This window comes from Quercus lobata, chromosome 6, assembly GCF_001633185.2.
Source record: "Quercus lobata isolate SW786 chromosome 6, ValleyOak3.0 Primary Assembly, whole genome shotgun sequence".
Classification (NCBI taxonomy): domain Eukaryota; kingdom Viridiplantae; phylum Streptophyta; class Magnoliopsida; order Fagales; family Fagaceae; genus Quercus; species Quercus lobata.
Window position 1 is genome coordinate 27,331,223 of NC_044909.1, and position 22,246 is coordinate 27,353,468.

Here is a 22,246-nt window from a genome sequence, read left to right on the forward strand (position 1 = left end):
GATGGTGATGAGGAGAAAGCATATGGGTTTGGAGAATAACGGCGGCATGTTTTGGCGAGCTATGGAGGGCTTGCCTGAGAGAGAGACACCAGAAGGAGAGAGGGACAGAGAGCACAAGAGAAAGTGAAAAGGAAGAAAGAAATAATAAAAATTTGTAGTGGTGAAAGAGTTGGCTGAGATGGTGAGAGGGAGAGGAAGAAGCTTGAGTGAGATGGAGTGACAGAGGAGAAGTGAGAAGAGATTTGGGAAGGAGACAAACACAGAAGAGAGAGAGAAAGAAATTAATAAAAAATGATAGCATGTTGCTACAATGCGGTCTCAAAAATAAGAGCTCATTGTAGCAAGATTGCAAATTTTTTAGCATATGCAATCTTTGATGGAGCAAGTTTTTGGGGTTATAAATGCTAAAAAAAGCATCTTTTAGCATATGCAATCCTTAATGGGAATGCTTTAAGTCCGTAACACACCACACACACTAACACCACATATTCAATGGAGTCCCTCTAGTCTTTAAAGCCCCACCACTCATTACTCACATAAGAAATGCTATCAAATTTCAAATAGAGAAAGAAAAGTCTAGGGAATAAAAGAAAACAACAACAGAGACACCAGAGAGAGATGCAAGCTCACAAGTTGCAACATACCATTGAATTGGTCACCCACTTTGGCTATTTCTAACCAATTGCTGATGTTTTCACTTTGCCTCCTCACATAGTCACGCCTTCACAAGCATCTTTGATTAGCTTTTTGCTCTTTTTTTTTTGGAATTTGATGGAATGGTTTTGGGATACTGTTGTGGTATTGAGTTCATATTGGTTTTGTTTAAATTTTTCAAGGGCTGGGTCTAAAGTTGTTTGATTGGGCTAAATTTTCTTTAGCTTTTCTCTTGGTCATTTTGTGATTGGGCTAATTTTTTTGAACTTGCTAATTTGTATTTTGGGATTCTAGTCTCTAGATCAGTTACTATAAATATATATATATATATATACTACTGCTACTACTACTAACTTTTTTGCCAAAATTTAGGGGGGCGCCAAAGCCAAAGAATGGCTCCGTCCTTGGTGTTTAGCTAGAATAGGAGTTCTAGAAAATAATCCATGAGAGTGTGGTCAAAAGAATCCCAATTGACAATTATTCTTCTATGAGGATGCAAGAAATATATTGGGTAAATTATAGTAAACCCACTTGTGGTTTGGCTCAAATTCTCGTTGCTTACTTGTGGTTTAAAAGTTGTTACTTTACCTACTTGAGATTTGCTCCGTTTATCTCCCGTAACCCACCTCTATTAAAAACATGGGCAAATATGTATTTTTGCACCTCTTTTATGTTTCTCTCCTCTATAAAATAATAATAATAATAATAATAATAATAATAATAATAATAATAATAATAATAAAACATAAAAACACAAGAGAAAACAAGATCAAAAAGTAAGAGTTTTGTAAAAATTAATATTTGAAAACCTATGTTCAAAACTCATAGCAACAATTACAAGAATGCAACAAAATCAAACGAAAAACCCAAAATAAATCTTAGCACATAGCAATTGGATTGGGTCTTATTTTTTGTGTATTTTACTAGGAAGCATGGGTGTGGATTTGGGTTTGGGTGTAGGTGTCGTGCGGCGACTTGGCCATTTTTGAAAAAGTATGGTACAAGTGCAGCAGGATACGTTTATTAATAAAATATTAAATATATTATTATTTATATTTTCTATATATTGTTAAACATATTTTTTTTCATATAATGGTAAACATATACCAATTTAAGAGTAATAGTAGATAATAAAGTGAATGCATAACAATAAAAAAATATTGTGTTCACAATATTTTCATAACATATTCAAAGTGACAGATTAGTTGATATTGATGGGCAAAAAAATTAAATTTCAGTTGTAAGTTCAAATTAGAACAAATAAAAACTTTAAACATATAATTTATTTTAAAAACATTGTAAACAATTACTTCTCCTAATAATAATACCTCTTTTTTGTTCGTATAAATAAGCATTAATATATATTCTATACCACTGTAGGTACTACCTAGTCTGACAGTTGCTTAGGTTTTTTTTTTTTTTTTTTTTAATATAATTTCTTTGTAATTTCCAAAACTAATAACGTGTGGTCTTTGTAAAAGACTAAAAGTTGAAACCTAAAAAGAGTACTAGACTCTAGAAGACAATAGAAACATAAATTAAAAGAGGAAAAGACCAGTGCGAAATGAAGAAGAAGAAGAAGACAGTAGAAATATAAATTAAAAGAGGGAAAGACCAGTGCGAAACGAAGAAGAAGAAAAATGGCGACCTGTGACATGGTGGTGACCTGGGTTTGTAGGTTTTTTATTTATTTTTTATTTTTTTAAACATGTATTTCGACCTAAATCGAAAAACGAGAAAAAAAAAAAGGGACTCACCACTGACGCGCGTGCAGCCGCGTCGACAACCGCATAGCGCGTTCGTGCGTGTCGGGTGCGGGTGCGGCTCCCCCTGGAGCCACACCCGTGCTTACTAGGTATTTTATATACATCAAAAAATTCATATTTCAAAGCCAAACCAAAAAAACCCACAAACCTGAAAAATCAAAATTCTCTCTTTATTTGACTTGTGTCTCTATCTCTACCTCTTTCTCTTACCTGGGTCATTAATAAAAAAGTTTTTTTTTTTTTTTTTTCCTTTTCTTTTCTGAAACAATTCAGTATTTTGTTCAGGAATCGAGCATAAATTGCAAGGGTATAAGGTTGTGTTGGTGCCGCTTGGGAAGTTGGAGCATAAGGGGGGAGCGGAGGTTGGAGAGGAATCTGTGAACATGGTTTACCATCTAGTACAATTACATTGTATGGTTCTAAGGATGATATATTGACATGCTAGTCTTGCTAGATACCAATTTGTAAGTAGTTGCACTATCGGTTGAAAATTGTATTCTACTTGTATTTTTTGTATGAAATCAGCTATGCCAGGTGTAGCCAAATTCAATTTTATTCTTAAAATGCAAGCATGTGCAGCTTAATCAACATTCAATACAACTTAAGTTGTTCTCATTTTGGTAATGGAGGCTACACATTCGAGTTCAAGTTTTAACAATCTCCACCTGCAATATTTCTTGCAATCCCCTTGGAAACCAACTTTATGCCTTTACTCTATCGTGCACCTTTGCTATTGGTGTTGTTAATATCTCTTTTCTCTCTCTCTCTCTCTCTCTTTCTCCTTGGGTTTGATGGTGGTTGAACCTCTTTGTTTCTTGGGAAAATGTGGTGTTTCATGAGCATGATTGTCTTGGTAGGACGATTTTAATTTTGGTTGGATGAATGTTTCGGTTGGAAGTTCTTGATTTTTACAAAACCCTTCATTTTTTTTTTATTATCTTGTTATCTCTTATTTTTGTATGTATTTTTTGTTTTGGGAAGACATAAAAAAGAACAAAAATACATATTTTCTCTAATTTTTAACATAGATGGGTTATAGTAGACAAACAAAATAAATCTCATGGGGGTAAAGTGACACCTTTCAAACCATGGGGAAGTAACGTAAATATGGGCTATACCACAGATAGGTTTACTATAATTACTCTAAATCTATTTGATTAATTCAAAAAGCTACCATTTGCCATTAAAAATAAAAAAATTTATATATTTACATTGTACTTTCAATGTAAATTTACATTGTAAACATTAAAAAAAAATGGTAAATATTGAATACATTTGCAAAAAGTGGTAAATATATAATATGTAATGAAATAAATTTTTTAATAGATATCCATTTATTTCCTTGGTAGGGATTTTTTATAAAGCTCGTTCTATTTTATTCACTTCATTTATTCTAGTCAAATAAAAGGGGAAACATAGATTTTATTTCTGTTTCAAGAAAAAGAAAAATCAAATCTGAAGTGTATTGCCAGTAAAATTATTTCTTTTTTATTTATTTTAAAAATATTTTTAAATAGAGTAGGAAGGCTGTGATATATTCCATTTCACTCAATTTCTTATTCATAATGTGTACTTATTATGGGAAGAAGAGATGTAAACCTTAAATATCTTAGAAATAATATAAGGTTTAATATCTTAGAAATACTATAAGGTTTTATACAAGCTCTCTCTCTCTCTCTCTAAACTAGAATCCAATCACCAAAGCTTCCTTCATGACCACAACCCAAAACCACCGTGATCACCACCCATAACCACCAGCAAAACACCACCACAACCACCAAAAATAACCCAAATACAAAACACCACCAAAATCAACCCAACCCCAAGCTGCAAACATAAACCCACAAACTGCAATGCAACCCACCACCAATGGCTAGCCAAGCCCAGCCCAAAACCACCACCCACCACTAGATCCAAACTCACTGTATTCGCAAACCCACCACTGTCGAAGACCCACTGCAACCTACCCCATCCATCCCACAGTAACCAAAAAAAAAATCCATACAACAACTGCTACAAAAGATAATGGCAAGATCAGCGGCCCGATGAGAGACACTGGTGGCCCCAGCACATTCGAGAGAGAGAGAGAGAGAGAGAGAGAGAGAGAGAGAGGCTGAGTGGCAAAGGAAGAGAGGAGAGGCTGAGAGTAATAGGGAAAAAAACATGTGAGAGAGAGAAAGAGAGAGAGAGAGAGAAGAATTTAAAAAATTTAAAAAAAAATTATTCCATTTTTGTCCTATTCCAAATTTGGAACAGTATCATTCATCCATGCTAAAATGTTAAACATTTAGAACATTTGATGTGGGAGGTTTTTTTTGGTGTTTTGTGTGCCAAATGCTAAAAATGTAGCATTTGGCACACCTGATGCTAATGCTCTTAAGCATGCTAAATTTCTAACGATAACTTTTTGGTTTAGAGGGGGGGGGGGGGGATGAATTGGGGGGGGCAGATAAGCAAGTGTTTATCGAATTTCAAATTAACATAATCGTGCTAAATTGCTAATGATGTTTTTCCGTTCAGAAAGAAGAAAAAAGTGAGGATATAAAGGAAGGTGATGGTTAGAAGAGCAGGCCCCAGTTCAAGGATTATCCCATTCGATGTGTGTCATGACAGGTAATGCCCGCTCGAATCGAGGACAAGTTTAAGTAGGAGACCTTTCTTGTGCGGTCATTTTAGACCATTCTTTGATTTTGATATAGATTTCTTAATCCTCGTAGTATTCAATAGTTCGGCATTTATCCCCCCTCTCTCATTGAATCTTTCAATTTTCTTCCATTTTTAGCTGGATTCCTTTCCGTCCCCTTTTCCTTGTCAAGTATCCGCGTCAGAGATTAATGCGTCATTCCGTCATTTGGCCCAGTCAGACAAAGGAATGCGAGCAAATAGAAGTAAGTAAATAAATAAAAATGAATTTGATAAAAAAAGAAAAAGAAGAAGAAGAAAAGGTGTTCTCTGAGTAGAGGGTGTTGACTGCTAAGCAAAGAGAGAGATGAAGATGAACAAATGACTAGCGCTCCTGAACTTTCCAACCCAGAAGCATCAACCCATTGAGTATATAACTTAGAAACTTCAGATACACAAAGCATACTTATGATATCGGTGAATACAAAATTAAAAAATTTAAAAAAAAATAGAAGGGAAAGGAGAGGAGAGGAAAAGAATATCATTTGATATAAGTATCTTCCTAACTGGCTACACTACTGAACAACCTCTTAAGTTACACTCTGATTATACCTTTCTTTCCGTATAACTCAAAACTCAACTCACATCTGTCCCTTATTCTTTCAAGGAAGCAACACCTCCCCAGAACCCCAAAGAATACCATTGGCTTTCTTATTTCAAATAATGTGGGGTCTGATCTCTCATCTTTAAAATCTATGGAAAGAAAGGTCAAAAAAAAAAAAAAAAACCAAATGGAACAGGAGGATACAGGACAGGGAGTTCCCCTTACAACAAAAACCCATAGAATACTGTATAAATCTCAACCCTTTTCTGCTCTCAAGATTGCACAGCCAGCCTCTGAAGATGCTCGAAGAAGACTTGAAGACTCACATCATCTGTGAAGATCACATCCGACCCAGCTGCCATCTCATGAGCATTATTGTATGTAGCTGATGGGTTCAACTTCGCCAATAAAAATCTAGCCTGTTCAGCATGGGATGATGTAATGAAACTATATTAATTTCCATATGGTGAAAGTTAAAGAAATCATATCCACCACACTTTGAAATGCAAATGCATCACGTCAAAATATAGAATAGACTTTTGAACAGTATATCTTAAGTAAATCTTTTAAATTAAAAATAAATAAAAAACAGAGACACACAGAAAAAAAGAGATAGTTTAGGTCACCAGACTAACTCTGGGACCAATATCAATCATCAATTAGCCAACAGTTGATGGTATTGCACATGGTGGGTATTTAAAGACCTCTCGGTCATATCTATACACGAGACAGAGATATTACTTTCTGGGAGGATCTGAACATCAAACCTAATCCTATCCCACCCAATCTTTTTATCACTTGAACCAAGATCAGAATTTCAAGAAATGCTGAAATTACTGGCTTAAATTTACAGATGTTAACACAAAATACATTAAATAACCAAAGTGAACACATAGAGTGCCATGGTGCCCAGTTCTCAAAATAAAGATTGGTTAATCCAAAAGGTCCTCCAAATATTTTCATCATTGCAACTGAATCATATACCCATAACATTGCCGGGTCATCTTTCTTTTGACTGCGATTTGAAATAAAACTTAAAGGTAACTACTTCCATGATGGTGATCCCATGGATATTTCATGAAAAAGTTCAAGTCAAGAAAGATTTATGTAGTAAACAGAACAGGCCCCAAGTTAGGTGGCTTTTCTTTCCTTTTAAGTTTTAAGTTCAAACAAAGGAATTTATTTTGAAGGAAAAGGGAAACTATAAATTACAATACATATGAATGGGGAAACGTCATGGAAAGCACATGTTTTTGAACACTTCAGAAGTCTGAAGGGGACTTCTTGTACTACCTAAACCCATATCAGAAAAAACTCTAGTTTTGACAAGCAGCCACCAATTCAATCAATTAAAAAAAGTGTTCTTTGCTACATTTTGAATAGTGACTTTAACTAAATCTATTTAGGAATAATCTTCTATTTAACAGTGTGATCGGTAAGTTAATGAGCAGATAACTTTTGAAGGACAATGCAAACAACAAACATTTTTCATTAAATTCGATGAAATTTATTTACAGAGCACAACCTTTAAGCCCAGTCTTGAGATTCAGATTACAGATGATTTGATTCCTCAATTACAATATCAAAATCAAGATTTAATTTCTTGAAGCATAATAATGGAAAAGACAAATAAATTATTGAATACAGAAAAACAGTCAAGGAGAGAAGCTAATTTACTTTGGCCAAGACAAAAGGAAGATAAGCAGCTTTGGCGTGAACTTTACGAAAAATCTAAAGCATAAATACTTTATAAAATAATCCCTCAAAGATCAATTATTTTTGAAAAACGAAAGTTACAAAGTTACTTGTACCTCCATCCCATATTGTTGGTCCTATTTAGAAAATCCAACTTTTGAAGAGAACATCATTTAATGCTTTGTTTTTTAGTTAAATTTTAGTTTAAAAGGTACAAGTTTCCAAAACTACCATTCATTAATTTAAACTCTAGGGAAAGAATGGTATTGATCTTTTTATTAAAGTAAAAAGTAAATTAGGATTTTTTTTTAATTAGTAAGTTAGGAAATTTATTTATATTCTTTTCAAAGATGACTACATCTTGGGACATCTCATAATGGAATAGAGGACCAGAATTTGGGATGGAGGGAGTACAAGTTTTATTACAAAAGGTTTACAAACTGATGTAATGATGAATGTTATTGGTACACTTCAACAACCTAATAAATGAATGTTTGAATAACTTTTTTGCAATTGGTGACACATTAGTTTGTAAGCCTAATGTAGTAAAATTTGTAGCATCTCTAACATCACTCATTCTAAAATAAGTGAAGAAAGAAAATAAGAGTATCCTTGGAAGGCAACATCAATTTGCCAGAAGAATATAAATAGAGTAACTTAGCAGAACATATAGCCAACTCTTAGAACTGAAGATATGAGCATAATCTGCAACAATGTTATTCCATTTCAACACCCCCAAATATCCCAAAGTGTAATGTCATAGAAAAAAGTTTAAGCCATTTCAAAAATTATTAAAATTGTAGAATATACATGTAGTTGGTCAACTTAACAACAATAGAGCTCATGCTTCATAAAAATGAATTCCTAAAGCTACTAATAGAAGTTAAAAATTGCAATGAAATTAATGGCTATCTCCAACTCTCGTTACTCTCCCACCGTGGGTCTTAGATTCATGCCATGAGAGGGAAGAGATTTGGGGAGGGCAAGGGTTAGCTACCATTTTGCAGGCTAAAATGGCTGTTTGATCAACCAAGTAAAAGAATTCCAGTATTTCATTTCCCAATGAAGACTATATTACTGTTATGAATGAATATTAAACACAAGCAACAGCATAGCTAGCTTCTGGTAAAGATTCATTGGCTAGAGGCGAATTAGTAATTATGCATCAACAACAATTAGAAGAAACCGCACTTTGGAAGAAGAATTAATAGCAATAAAGGAAATACAGCTTTTAAAAAGATGAAATTTACAATAAATGTACTAACCTGGGAACCATGCTGATCACAAACCACCAATCTAGGTACAGGGAAACGTTCCCGAATGATCATTTGGGCATCATCACCAGGAGCTTGCAATAGCTGCGCAAACGCCTGAAGGGAAACCATGTATTTGGGTTATCAGTTAGATGTGAAAGTTAATTACACATATGCACAACACAAACAACCAATCACAAAACGAAGGTTAAGTAACAACTTCAGTTGTGGATTAGGGTGTGTTTGTTTTGGGTGAAAATCATTTCCGGAAATGCGGGTGTTTGGTTGGTCCGGAAAATAGAATTTTCCGGAAATCAATTTCAGTTGACCGAAAATAATAGACTTTGACCACGGAAATGAATTTCTGTTCCTATTTTCACTTCAAATGAATTCCGGACACAGAGAGAGAGAGAGAGAGAGAGAGTGAGAGGAAGAAGAGGCCCCCGAGCTCCAGTCCAGTCCAGTCCAATCCGACGATCGCCGGCAAACCCTGAGCTCCAGTCCGCACCAATCGCACGCACCAGTCAATCTCGCACCGCACCGCGCCGCGCCGCTCCACTCGATCGCACGCACCAGACGATCGCACCGCGCGTCAATCGAGATCGCGGTGCTTCACGAGATCGCGATCGGCACGAAAGCGAGATCATGATCGGCGCTTCGCGAGATCAGCGTCGATCGCGATCTCGCGAAGCACCGCGCCGTCAAACCCAGTCGAGCGTCGATCGCGATCTCGCCCCTCGTCGAACTAGCCAGTCGAGCGTCGATCGTTGATGATTTTTTTCTGGGTTTTGTCCGTGTTTTTCTGAGTTTGTCTCTTCCTTCTTCTTTTCCAAACACCAGAAAATATTTTTCAGAAATTTTTTTGAAATGCATCCAAACACATGAAAATATTTTCCTTTCTGGAAAATGGAATATTTTCCGGAAATGCTTTTACACGAACCAAACACAACCTTAATCAATACTATCTCTCCCCCCCCCCCCCCCCCAAAAAAAAAAAAAAAACCCACCCCAAGAAGAAGAGGAAAGAGCCATGACATTTATAAAGGCTTAGTTACAATAATCTCTACTAAAGGTATGTGTGACGATAAATTTTAGACCAACTTCCAAAATTTGAACAATTTCCAGCACAATTAAGTGTAGATACCATGTGTTCTGGTTGATTATGGTATCCTGCATTACGCCACTGAGCTATTTGCATTCCATGGAAAATGACAACACTAAAATAAGAATCCAGCAATAGAATACGGTCAGCAGCAATGGAAGCCACATCCAACAATGCTGGTGCAGGCAGCGAATTGAATGAATATGATATTAATGACGGTTGAATCATAACAGCAGCATTGGCAATATTTTCCCGGTTTAACAGCATGCGGAAATAGGCAGTCTCATCTGGACTGTTGTTAAAAACCTGCCAGAAACAAGGATGTTAGACATGTGTACATATCAGGTAATATATAAGAGAAAAAAGGAAAAGAGAAGAAAAAGAAAATCACTAAGTTATGAGTACCTGTACAAATTGTGATCGTCGCAGATTAAACATAAACTGAGGGAACAGTGAAAATGATGGGTTTAATTGAAAAGATGCTGGATCATCCTTCCGGTAGTCACCAAATTTAGAACAGAGACGAATAAGAGACCGATCCAACCACCGTGTAGCATCAAACCCTTCCTGATTATTAAAAAAGAAAATAAAATTATAAATTATAAGCTGGGCTACTTTGTTTTAACATTGCAGAGCCTCATTACAGAACATATGACAAATCTATAGTTGAACTAACAAAGAAGCAAATCATTCAAAATCCTCATGTTTTTCACAAGCAAGATGCTAAAAATAGTAGTACACCGTTCTTTAAATATAATAATAATAAATATATCCAATATATAATATGACTAAGAAACTCATCTTATTAAAAGGATTTTGATCATTAAAATCAGAAGTCCAGATGCAGCAGAGATCTAAAATAAAATTTCGGTTTCAAATATCTTTGTAATTGGTCCTACACATAAAAGCTCTATATTTTTTTGAATCTTTCATTTTTCTTTTAAGTCCCACTATCATCTATTCCAACAAGAATAGAGCTTGATGCAAGTTAAACACATGCGCGTTTGAGTGATCATGGATACAACAGATATATCTTTGTAATTGGTTCTACACATAAAAACTCTATATTTTTTCAATCTTCCATTTTTCTTTGAAGTCCCACTATCATCTATTCCAACAAGAATATAGCTTGATGCAAATTAAACACGTGCGTATTTGAGTGATCATGGATACAACAGATGGTGAAATACATATGATCGCTAAATACATGAAAAATCAACAGCTATTGACAAAACAAGAAACATACCTCTATTTCCATTTTCAGGGAAGTCAATCTTGCCATTACCACAGCAGCCGTCTCTTGGTCAAATCCTTGTACCAATTCCTGTAAAGGCAGCATGTTCCCTGTCAGCATCAAGATCCACTTGGTGGATTTCTTACACATTCTTAAATTATAAACTGTACTTATGGAGCAACATAAAACAAGATTTAATAGGAAGTTAGTAGCAACTATCCAGAACCTTTTTTTTTATTGGTAAATTACATTCTACCCAATGCATTTGGAATCCATCACCTTACCCTCCACCTTGCTCTTAGAAGGAGGGCTCTTACAAGGAGAGGTGCCATTTGAGCTAGACCTCATAGACAACATCTAACAAGATGTTGGAACAAGATCAATTGTTTCGACTGCGAAGTAGATCTAAATATCTGGCAACAAAAAATTCAGGCTCCTAAATAAGGCCAACCATTGAACACAGGCCTAAATCAGCTCAGTAGGCATATTATAATGTGATCATTTGTGAGAAGGCAATCATTAAGGAATAAAAGTTGCATTAATGTGGCATGGACACATAATAGGACACATTCACTAAACTAAGTAATAAACTATCACTAGTCCCAAAAGCTTAAGATAATAGAAGACGGTGAATTTAATCACTTAACCATTATTCTCACACTAAGAACATACAAACATGAAGAATTGTTAGTGACATGAAACAACATGGCAAGGACACATTAGAAGATGAAAGGATAAAAAATATATTATCCTGATAGACATCTTACTCTTATTAGAAAAGATAATTAGCGTACTTTCAAAAATTTATAGAAAATTTCAAGAAGCCTCCAATGAACTTCAGTTATAAAAACAAATAAATAAAGCATAGTTTATATTCCCATTAACAACCCAAATTTCATCCACAAGACAGCCATGAGTGAACTCAAAAAGTTTTACTGTGGTGCCTCCTATGAACAAACATGTCAAACACATCTAATGAGACATATTTGCCTCTTTGGAGGCAATTATTCCACTTGGGCTTCCACATTGTTATTGTCAAGTTTGGAACAATAATGCTGGGACTTTATTTTTATTACCACTGATATACTTGCTTCGGAAAAAGTTTCTTACATGATGTTATTTTACAACGTAACAAAAAGATTCTTAAAGAGGACCTTGGCTTGCCCATATTATTAAAGACAAATTTTCCCAAAAAGTATACAGTGTTTCAGTAGTTTTGCTAAGTAGATACTTCATTAGAAAGAGAAACACCCAAGTACACAAAACATCTACAGGATTAATCTCTAAGAAACATAAACAATCCAAAAAACAAAGAGGAAGACAGAAAAATGCATAAAGCTGACAACCAGTACTACAATAATCTCAAAAAAGAAGCCTCAAGAGATGTCAGAGAATGTTCTACACCAGAGAATTTCCAACTCCATTCTCTCCAATTAGATCGAATAAGACAATGTGGAATAGAATTCCAAATATCACCACTCCTATGACAATCAAATTGCCCTTTCTAAGCAAGCAATTTAACAACCCTTTGCTTAAGAAGCGATCACATCTCTGCAGCCATCAAACAATGAAATAGAAGATTATCAACTGTTTAACCAAAATTTTTACAAATGCAACACCAGTGACCAGCAGGTCTCACATAAATTTCCAGGTTTCACACCTTAGAAAACAGTCTTAACACACATATATATATATAAGAAGAAAAAAAGAGGAGAGCTAAAGAAATGAAAATCAAAGAAATCTAAGCTTCATCAGTATCAGTCACACACACACACAGTTTGGTTATGTTTTGAACAGTAGTAGACAAATGACATACGTGGCATAAAAAATAAAAAAGATATGAAACCGAAATTTGCAAACCTCTGAGCTAACAGCACTATCTATCCATGTTCTACTAATGGTTGTAACTCGAAGCATTAATTGACCCTCAGGGTTTTGATAACTGCAATTACAAATAAGACAGTCAAAAGTTAATTGCACTCAAAAAAAAAAGAGGCACACATATGAACACACACACACACAACAATACACACATGGTCAAAGATACAAGATTCCAACATACCTTGTAAGGAACTGTAAGTACAACTGTGGATTTACAGTTCCTGGAGTATTTGATCGATCACTTGATGAGAGATCAAAAAACACCGTCAAGCAAGTACTCTTATCAAGACCGCATAATTTCCATGCTGTTGTACCTCCTTCCCCAATGGTAGTATCAGCAACAGCAGGTCCTTTCTGCAAGGTTTGCAACAATCAGCATAAAAATCCACCATTCCAGGTTTGATTCAATCTTCTTTCCGTTTGCCTTAAACAAACTCAAAATACAATGCTATCAAGCTAAAGAAAATAGGTTTTGAAATATCAACTAGTCTGACCTTTTCCAAAGATGTGCAAGGTCCAATTATACCCTGTATTTTGATGTCCTTTGAACAGTTGATCTCGAGTGTGCCACTGAAACAAATAAGTTGTGAGTGAGCTTAAAAATTTAATTACAACCTAAATAAGAGCCATAATGGGGCAAATCACAGCACACGGGCATAAGTAGCAGAAGAAACGTATAAAAGATTGTTAAGTGTACATGCGTGTGAAGAATTGTACAAGGCACAGGTGCTAGAACTTGAGCTCCAAGACTATCCTCTTATCATTTCCCCTTCTTTCTAGAGAACTGAGCTTCAAGAACATTTTTCTTTTATAAGTAACTTCACAAACATTTATTACTTCTCTCTTCCCTGAATTGAATCCTTTGTTGTAAAGGGTTGCACTAAGGATAGACATTTGCATTTACAGAAAATTATCATTTTTTTTTATTTGGTAAGTTACGCAAAAAATAGGTCTTGAACCCACAAACACTCCCTCCACCTAGAACTTATGACAAGAGAGGGTGTCAATTGAGCTACAGCAAGTTATCATTAATCTCAATAGATCTTACATTGTCCTGCTCTTAGGAAAAGTATACACATATATATATGAGTTGGGATCAAGTTACACCTGGTGTAACTTTAAGCGATGTTATTGGATGCAAATATTAAAATAATCTACCATTTGGATTACATTTCTTCTTATAACCTGATACTAGCAAAATTTCAAGATAATCAAAGATCGATAACTATGCAACAACAAGAAGCCTTAATTCCAAATTTTTAGTGCTGGCTATGGATCTCAACAAATTACTTAGGTCAGCCACTCTAAAAAATGTGCAAATTTCTTTTTCTTTTTTTTAAATTATGCATAAAAGATGAGTCTATGAATTTGATAGTAAATAACATTTGATTGATACAAAATTTGACGTACATATTAAAAACATATAGAAAATGTTATATAATAGTGGGATTTTCCAAACATTAATCCAATAAAAATTATTTTATGTGGTTTAATATTGCTTAAAGTTACACTAGGTGTAACTTGACATGTATATATCTTTTTTTTTTTTATAAAAGTTATTTATGTATGCATTCTTAAATAAGAAGAGCAATTTCACTTCTTTGCTAAGATCAGATGTTTCAATAGTCAACAATTTCTCCTTGTTCCAGCCAAAAAAAAAATTTCTCCTTGAGGTGGCATGCTATTAGAAGCTTTCCCTTGCTTTAATGTTAACTCAATATTAGAAGCTTTTGCATCAATCTTTTCTTGCTCTGCCTTCTCTATCGCATAGAATCTCTTTCTATATCCTTTTTCATTTCCTTTCTTTCCCTGCTTTTGACAGATGCTGCATTCTTCTAATTGAATTTTTAATCCCTCCCTATTTTTAATCATGTTTCTTATTAGAAAACTATTTCTAAAGCCACCAGTACTCCATCACATGTAAACAGCTAGATCTATATGGTCCAAAGTCAGAATCAAACAACCATAATCCCAATGCTGCTGCATTAACAGTATGGAACATTTTTGTAACTAAGCATAATTGGTACTAAAGAAATAGAAAAGATGCAAGAGCCACAAAGTAAAGACCAAGAAGAAATAGGGGCAAAAGCTATTGAAGAAGACAAGTAAACCTCAAAAGTTTCATAATGATGAACTCACTTAAAACAAAGGCCAAGAGACTGCTCTCCCTCTTCAAATACACGCTTGAAAGAGTCTTTAAATACAGAATGACCAAAACTTTCAGCCAGAACAACAAGGCCACCAGTTTTTTCAACTGCCACTTTCATTTCCGCAACCCCAACCTACATTTTTAAAATGCCCAAGAGTCAAAGCATAATCCCGTTCAATCTACAGTACATAAAAATCCTGATCAAGAACATACTATGAAACCTAATTATTAATTGGTTATAAGCATTTAAAAGTTTGTCATGGAGGCCAACAATATTGCTTTTAAAGATAATCTGAAAAAATATGCCAAGAATATCCTTAAAAAAGCAGTAGAAGAATCAAAGGCTGAAGAAGCCCCTAAAATTCTCATATTACACATAAGGTATTACTTTAAACAGTATCCCACTGCAATCAATTGTCAAGAAAATCCATAGAAAAAGCAACAGTACAGAGAACAAATCTCTTGCATATTAATTAAATGACCTAAAACAGATTTCAAAAGGTATAGAGGATATTATTTCTTATATACATTAAATATGTTTATGTTTCAAGGTGAATATTTTTGCTATAGTCATTTAATTAAATAAATCAAGTGGGACCCTTTACTGGTCTTGCTGCCTTGATTCAGATATCCTTCTCCATACATTTCCGGCGATCTCCCTTCCACCAAACATCAGGAAAATAACAAGTACATTAAAATTCAAAATAAAAAATTTTGATAAGTAAAAAAAATATAAATATAAATAAAACATGTAAACGACATGTAAACAAACTTTGAGCCTGAAAACCAATGATTAAAGCTCATTAAAATCCCATTAAAAGGGGGTAAGGTGACACTCATTAAAAGCTCACTCTCATCTTTACCTACATACTTTCTCTCCCTTCTTCCTTTACCGGGTAAGGTGGCAAAGCGTATAGAGAAATTACAGAGATTTTATGTGGAATGGGATTGGTGGTGAACCTAAAATACATTTAGTTAGTTGGGCCAAGGTCTGTAAACCTTTGCAGGTTGAGGGGTTGGGTATAAGACGGTTGGGAAGCTTTAATTCTGCCTTGCTCGGAAAATGGTTGTGGAGGTATGGCATGGAGACTAATGCTTTATGGAGGAGGGTTATAGAGGCAAAATATGGGAATATTTGGGGTGGTTGGTGTATGAAAAAGGTGACAAGTCCTTATGGGGTCAGCCTATGGAGATACATTAGAAGTGGCTGGTTGAACTTCTCTAAACTCCTTGTATATGATGTGGGGGATGGTACTAGAGTGAAATTTTGGAAGCATGTGTGGTGCGGGGATTGTACTTTCCAAGAGGCCTTTCCAGAGCTTTATTGTCTTAGTAGGTCAAAGGATTCCTCGATAGCTGAAGTTATGGGTTGGTCTGCTGGAAGGTTTCACTAGAATGTGCAATTTCGTCGTTCACCACAAGATTGGGAAGAAGAAGCCTTGGGGTTGGTCTATTCCACGACAGGGCAGGGGTTTGGCCCAGATAAGGTTTGTTGGAAGCCTGCAAGGAATAGAGGTTTTAAGGTTAGAGGATATTATAGCTCCTTCTATCCTCCTAATCTTGTTTCCTTCCCATGGAGAATGATATGGCACTCGAAGGTTCCTCCAAGGGTGGCTTTCTTTTCTTGGTCTACTTCCTTAGATAAGATCTTAACAATAGACAACCTTCGTAAAAGACGTGTTATAGTGCTTGACTGGTGCTATACGTGTAAGAGTTGTGGGGAGTCGGTGGATCATCTTCTACTTCTTTGCTCCATAGCTTGGGAGTTGTGGTCTTTGGTTTTTTGCTTGTTTGGTATTCAATGGGTTATGCCTCATACTGTTCTTGAGTTGTTTGAGGCTTGGCAAGGAAAGTTTGCACGACATCATCACATTGATGTTTGGAAATTAGTGCCTCATTGCTTGATTTGGTGCGTTTGGCGTGAAAGGAATGCTAGAAGTTTGGCGTGAAAGGAATGCTAGAAGCTTTGAGGGTTGTGAACGTTCTTTGATAGAGATTAAGTCTTTTTTCTTGCAAACTCTCTTTGAATAGAGTGTGGTCTTTTCTCATTTTTCTTGTTCTTCCTTTCCTATTTTTCTTGACCATTGTACTTTTGTTTCCTGATTTGTGCCCCCATAGTACATCCCCAATGTACTTGGTTTGGCACTTTTCCTATTATTAATAATATTCTTACGTTACTTATCAAAAAAAATATAAATAAAAAAGATGTGTAAACACACTTTAAACCTGAAACCAGTGATAAAAAAACTCTTTGATATATTAAAAAAATATATCTATGCCAACTGGCTAAGTTTTAAAATAAAACGTAAAAGTCATTTCAAATGAATAATTTAAATCTTTAAATTACACAGGCATTCATGATTTCTTTACAGCTGTAGTGGCTCGTTACAGTATTTGAACATAAAGCTCAAAAACCCTACCTTTCCTTCTCAAATGAGGTCCATTAGGGGAATAAAAACCCTCATATATGGTACCATTTATTCCACATGTAAGCTATTCACGTTAAGTTACCATGAGGGCAAATTAGCTCTATCTCAATTGGCACTTCGTCCTTCCATAACAATGGGATGGAGGGTGAGCTACTGGTTCAAAACCAACTAGATGCATGTGTAACTTACCAATCAAAAATAAATAAATAAAAAAGGTTACCATGAGGAAAGTGGCAGGACCCACAATTCATAATATGTTTAAAAAAAGGAATGTATCTTACATGACCTAACTGACTGAAGAAATAATCACGGTGAAAAAATAAAAACACAAGCAATGATCCAGTTTGTGAAATTACATGAAAATTGAAAAATAAAAAAATAAAGAAAAGAATCTTAGAAGTCATTACAGAATTAAACTGCAAACTAACACAAACCTGATCAAGTGCAGATGCAAAGAGGTCCAAAACGTGACCCTGGCTGACCAGTTGATTTGCAAGATTTTCATAAAATTTGACCGCTTTCTTAAAATACGGTGCCGCATCCTTATCGAGATCTTTATGTGATCGCACTGGCTCTGATTGATCTTTCGACACAATCTACAAAACTTTATCAAAATCAATATCTTTACCATCATGATCTTACAAGAATATCACACCCTTGAGCATAAATCAGTTTACACAAGACCCCACCATTTTTCCCTAATATTAATTCATGCTGCATAGGCCAGCATATGTGACTATTCAGTATTCACAGAGGTGGTGCAATTGGAAAATAAATAGAGGGCAAACATATGGACACAGGATTGCACGGGCAAATAATGTACATAGAGTAAAATAAAAAAAGAAACTGCTTATTCAAAATGTAAAAATATATACTTCAAAAAAAGAAACTTGGAAGATGGAGTGGTGACGTACGGAGACAAAATCAAAAGCGACATCGTGAACTCTAGAACTTGACATAAAAAGATAATATTTTACAATAAGAAAATTCAAGTTCAAGGGGGAATTTTGTTTTTTCCATGAGATTAGAGCATAAAAAATTCTCATATTTGACTTAAGAAGCATTGAATAGGAAAATTCTAGGTGCCTTAGCCTTGGCACAAGTGCTAAATGGGCAGGCCCAGGTTGGCATTATATAGATTTGAAACCATTAAAGCAGTGGTGTCTGAAAAGCTTGATAATAGAGGCATATAAACAAAAATATAAAAGGCCATGATTAAATTGGCACTAACCCAACTAAATATAGAAATGCAAGTAAGAATTCAATTAATAATAACACAAGACCCAATGTGTGACACTAAATCCACAAAAGAAAAAAGAACAAGACCTAAGAGTAGAGTATGTCTCGCACCATAAGAGTGGCATCAAGTAGTTAATTACAATTACAAAAAAAATAAAATTACAATTGAAATAAAATCCTACTAATATGAGCCAAATTCAGCCACATTGCAAAATAACAGCGATTAGATACCAAGATCTAATTCCACAGTATCATACACTCCTAGTACAACCCAAAAGTATATCAACAACAAGGGTAGCTTAACAGCAAAAGAACATTGACAACTCAACACCAATAAAACGGTGAATTACTGTAAGACAACATCAGGCGCAAATTAGTAGCAACAACATTGATATAATAGTTTTTACCGTGCCAGGTCCTTCCGTGCAAGGACCACCAACTAGAGCTATAATTCGAGCACCAGTGCCGGTGGAACAAGCTCCAAGCAACCCTGCGGCAACATTTAAAGCCACTCCCGTGCACCGTGAAGCCCGAGTCCCCGGTGGAACAGGCCATTGATCCGTTTGTAGCTCATCCAGCAGCTGAAATCAAAATCAACACATCAAAATAAAATCCCAATTATCAATCTCAAACAAACAAAGGATCCCGAAACTCACAGCATTGAGAGTGTACTCGCAATCCGAGGCGGGCAATAAAAACCGCGTAACGCCAGAACCAGAACCGGGAAATCCAATGGGAATTCCTCCCTTCTGGTACCCTGCTGCTCCTGCTCCAATGCCACCAACGGATCGCCTTGCGGAAACGCCGCCGCTGCTGCCGAGTCCCAATTGTTCCAAAATCTGATCCTTTGTAACATCCTTGCTCCCACGGAAGACATAAACCTTAGACATATCGGAGAACCCCAATTCATGAACCTGAACCTGAGTCCCAAATGAAACGAACCCAACGAGGGCGTTCTCGGGCAACAAGCCGATCGCACGCCTCAAAGACGATTTGACATAGCCCATCTCCTCCTCGATCATGCAAGTATCGAGAACGAAAACGAAAACCGGTGGCGGAGGAGCCATAGAAGGATCGTTGAAATTAGGGTTAGGGTTAGGGTTATGGGGAGAAAGAGGGAGAGTGTATTGCACGGTGGTGTATTGAGCGTAGAGTTCGCCGGGGAGATTGGTATCGGAGATCATGGAATAGTGAGGAGGGAAATGGTTGCGCTGGTAACAGAAAGGGCAGATCCAGATCTTGGCGGCGAAGTCGACGCGAGCGTAAGGGTTGAGAACTGAGGTACAGGTTTTGCAGCGAAGCGGAGCGTAGGGGAGCGTGGGGATGTCAGGGTGAGGACGGATCGGAGAAATGGAGGCAGCGAGTGGGATCACGCACTTGCTCGCTTCAACCTTCGTTCGTGGCCACACGTTCCAACTCATCCGAACTGCGTCGATTCCCTCGGGATCTGTGTTCGCCATTTCCGACATGTTTGAGAATAAGAGAGAGAGAGAGAGAGAGAACTTGTTTGTTTTCTAGAGATAGGTAAAAGAGAAAAAAGAAAAGAGGCGACCCCTTGAGCCTGATGAGGAGGAATAAGATGGACACAAGCAAAGGGGTCACCGCTGCCTTCAGCTCTGCCTCTTGAGTAGTGGTTTGTTTGTGCGTGTATGTGTATGTTTTTTCTTTTTTTTCTTTTTTTATTTAGCTAAATTCTGGATCTGATGGTGAGTATAATAGGCAGACAATTATAGAAATGAATAAAAGGCAATTGAATTGATTTAATTAACAATTTCTTTTTATGTACTGTAACGCCTACAAGCTATAATATGTCGTAGCTGGACCCTCTTCTTTCTTTCTACTTGTTCTTTTCTCCTGTTTTTTGTTTTTTGTTTTTTTTTATTATTATTACAGGCCGTTTTTACTATTTAGTTTTTTTTTTTACCGCTTGTGAAGAAGCTTACGACAATTTCACCCTCTCAAAATTTGAGCCTGAAGGATGTGCTTTTAACTGTTTATCCCAACAAACAAACGTACCAAAAAAAAAAAAACACCATCAGATCCCAGCTGATTTTTACTTTTCTTTTCTTTTCTTTTTTACCGACTACTGAATTTACTTAACTTTTCATGGGGCCTTTTTTTTTTTTTTTGTGTGTTTGATGGGCCAAGCCCATTCTGCTACACTAGGTCCTGTGGAATGGGATTATACTGCAGGTCAGCTTGTGTGCGAGCCTAACATTCTTGATGTTTAGACAAGACGAAAAGTGCTACAGCAGATTGGGTGCCTCGGCGGACACAGCAGATAACATCGCAGCAGAATAACTGATACAGCAAAAACATAAAAGAAAATCACAACAAAACAATTGATACAACAAGTACAATAAAAGATGCCACGGTAGAATGACTGATACAACAAATATAATAAAAGGGTGCTACGGCAGAAAAACTTATATAACAAATATAATAAAAGAAGTGCTACGGCAGAAAAACCAACAATGTAAAATACTACAGCGGAACAAACAACAATAAGAATGCTAAGCAAGTTAAAAGAAGCCACAGCAGGACGATGACAACAACTCTAGGCAGGTGAAATAACGTAAGTTCACTCTCTCAATCCTAGGTCAAGTCCTTCAACAGCAAAAGGTCCAAGAAGGGATCCAAACTCCAACACGGACAACCTTGTTATAAGCTTCTGTCATCAAAGTTGTTCGTTCTGGAGGAATGACCTAAATGGTTATGGGTTATGGTTTGTAGAGCTCTAGAGAGTGGGTTTGTCAAGAGGAGGGAAAAGAAAGTCTATTGATGCATGTCCCCATTTCTGCTATGTTTTCTCTCTTCCTTTTTACCACTTTCTTTCTCTCTTTCAGTTCTTTTTACTTCTAGTTTCTTGCTATTATCTCATCATGGGTTTTTCCTTCCTCCTCCCTTCCATCTTGGCTACCTCTTCCTTTTATAATGAATTCATTCAATGAGATTTCTCACTTTTGTCCCTAAGGCTTCACCAATCGCTTTTGGAATCTTGTAGGCATTCTTTCAAGATTGCTCACTAACCTGTTGGTTGCCCAGCCACTACCTCTGCTTAGAGTGTACTTGCTGTACCACTCTCCGTTCTAGGATAAAACTCTACTTTGTTTTGTTTCTCCACTCACCTTTCCTACTTTAACCCGAATGGATAAGGGCTCGAACTCCTTTCTCTACCTACCTCTATGGCATGCATCAGATAGTTCCAGCCCTTTACCTACCTCTTTTGGGTGAAATGTCATCCCAAAAAGACATTTTTCCCAAAAGAAGTCTTGGCAAGAACCCCAAAATAGAACCCTTTTTCCCCCCACCACCAAACCACACCCTTTGAACCCCTTGACCATGGGCCCACATCTTCTATATTGGTTGGATACAAATGGGTGGTGCTTCGGCCCTTGTGTGTGTGTTCTACTACCTTCTGCATTTGTCTTCTTATACTCCCACGTCATTTCTGCCGTTCTTGCCATGTCTCATTCTGCTGTGTGTCTCTTGTGTTCATGCTATCCTCCACGGCATGAAGGGCGTGAGCTCTTGGGCTTGTACTATTTTCTCTTATTTCCCTGTGGGCTTGGACATTGGCTTGGTAGAAGTCCCTACATCTAGTCCGTTGGACTTTTG

General features: G+C 36.2%; 1 protein-coding gene and 1 long non-coding RNA gene across 2 annotated transcripts; one reads left to right on the forward strand and one right to left on the reverse strand.

Annotated features, from left to right (window-relative positions):
* Positions 1 to 2,228: 2,228 nt before the first annotated feature.
* Positions 2,229 to 3,078, forward strand: LOC115993983. Its single transcript, XR_004093106.1, has 2 exons — positions 2,229 to 2,324; positions 2,706 to 3,078. It is a non-coding gene; the product is annotated as an uncharacterized LOC115993983 (long non-coding RNA).
* A 2,340-nt stretch (positions 3,079 to 5,418) lies between these two features.
* LOC115994045 (protein transport protein SEC23) lies at positions 5,419 to 20,339 on the reverse strand. Its single transcript, XM_031118057.1, has 12 exons — positions 19,285 to 20,339; positions 19,036 to 19,209; positions 17,824 to 17,985; positions 14,951 to 15,093; positions 13,306 to 13,381; positions 12,993 to 13,165; positions 12,791 to 12,872; positions 10,943 to 11,020; positions 10,102 to 10,263; positions 9,739 to 10,002; positions 8,607 to 8,711; positions 5,419 to 6,065 (listed from the first exon to the last, which is right to left on the reverse strand). The coding sequence occupies exons 1-12, from the start codon at positions 20,095 to 20,097 to the stop codon at positions 5,919 to 5,921; spliced, it is 2,379 nt and encodes a 792-aa protein (XP_030973917.1). The 5' UTR covers positions 20,098 to 20,339; the 3' UTR covers positions 5,419 to 5,918.
* Between the last annotated feature and the right edge of the window lie 1,907 nt (positions 20,340 to 22,246).

Bases quoted from the DNA above. Each gene is read 5' to 3' on its own strand.
- LOC115994045 (XM_031118057.1), bottom strand. From the start codon at position 20,097: ATGTCGGAAATGGCGAACACAGATCCCGAGGGAATCGACGCAGTTCGG. The intron at 12,873-12,992 runs GTATGTTGGAAT...TTGTAATTGCAG, and splicing joins TACTTACAGTTCCTTACAAG to TTATCAAAACCCTGAGGGTC. The intron at 10,264-10,942 runs GTATGTTTCTTG...TTTAATAATCAG, and splicing joins CCCTGAAAATGGAAATAGAG to GAAGGGTTTGATGCTACACG.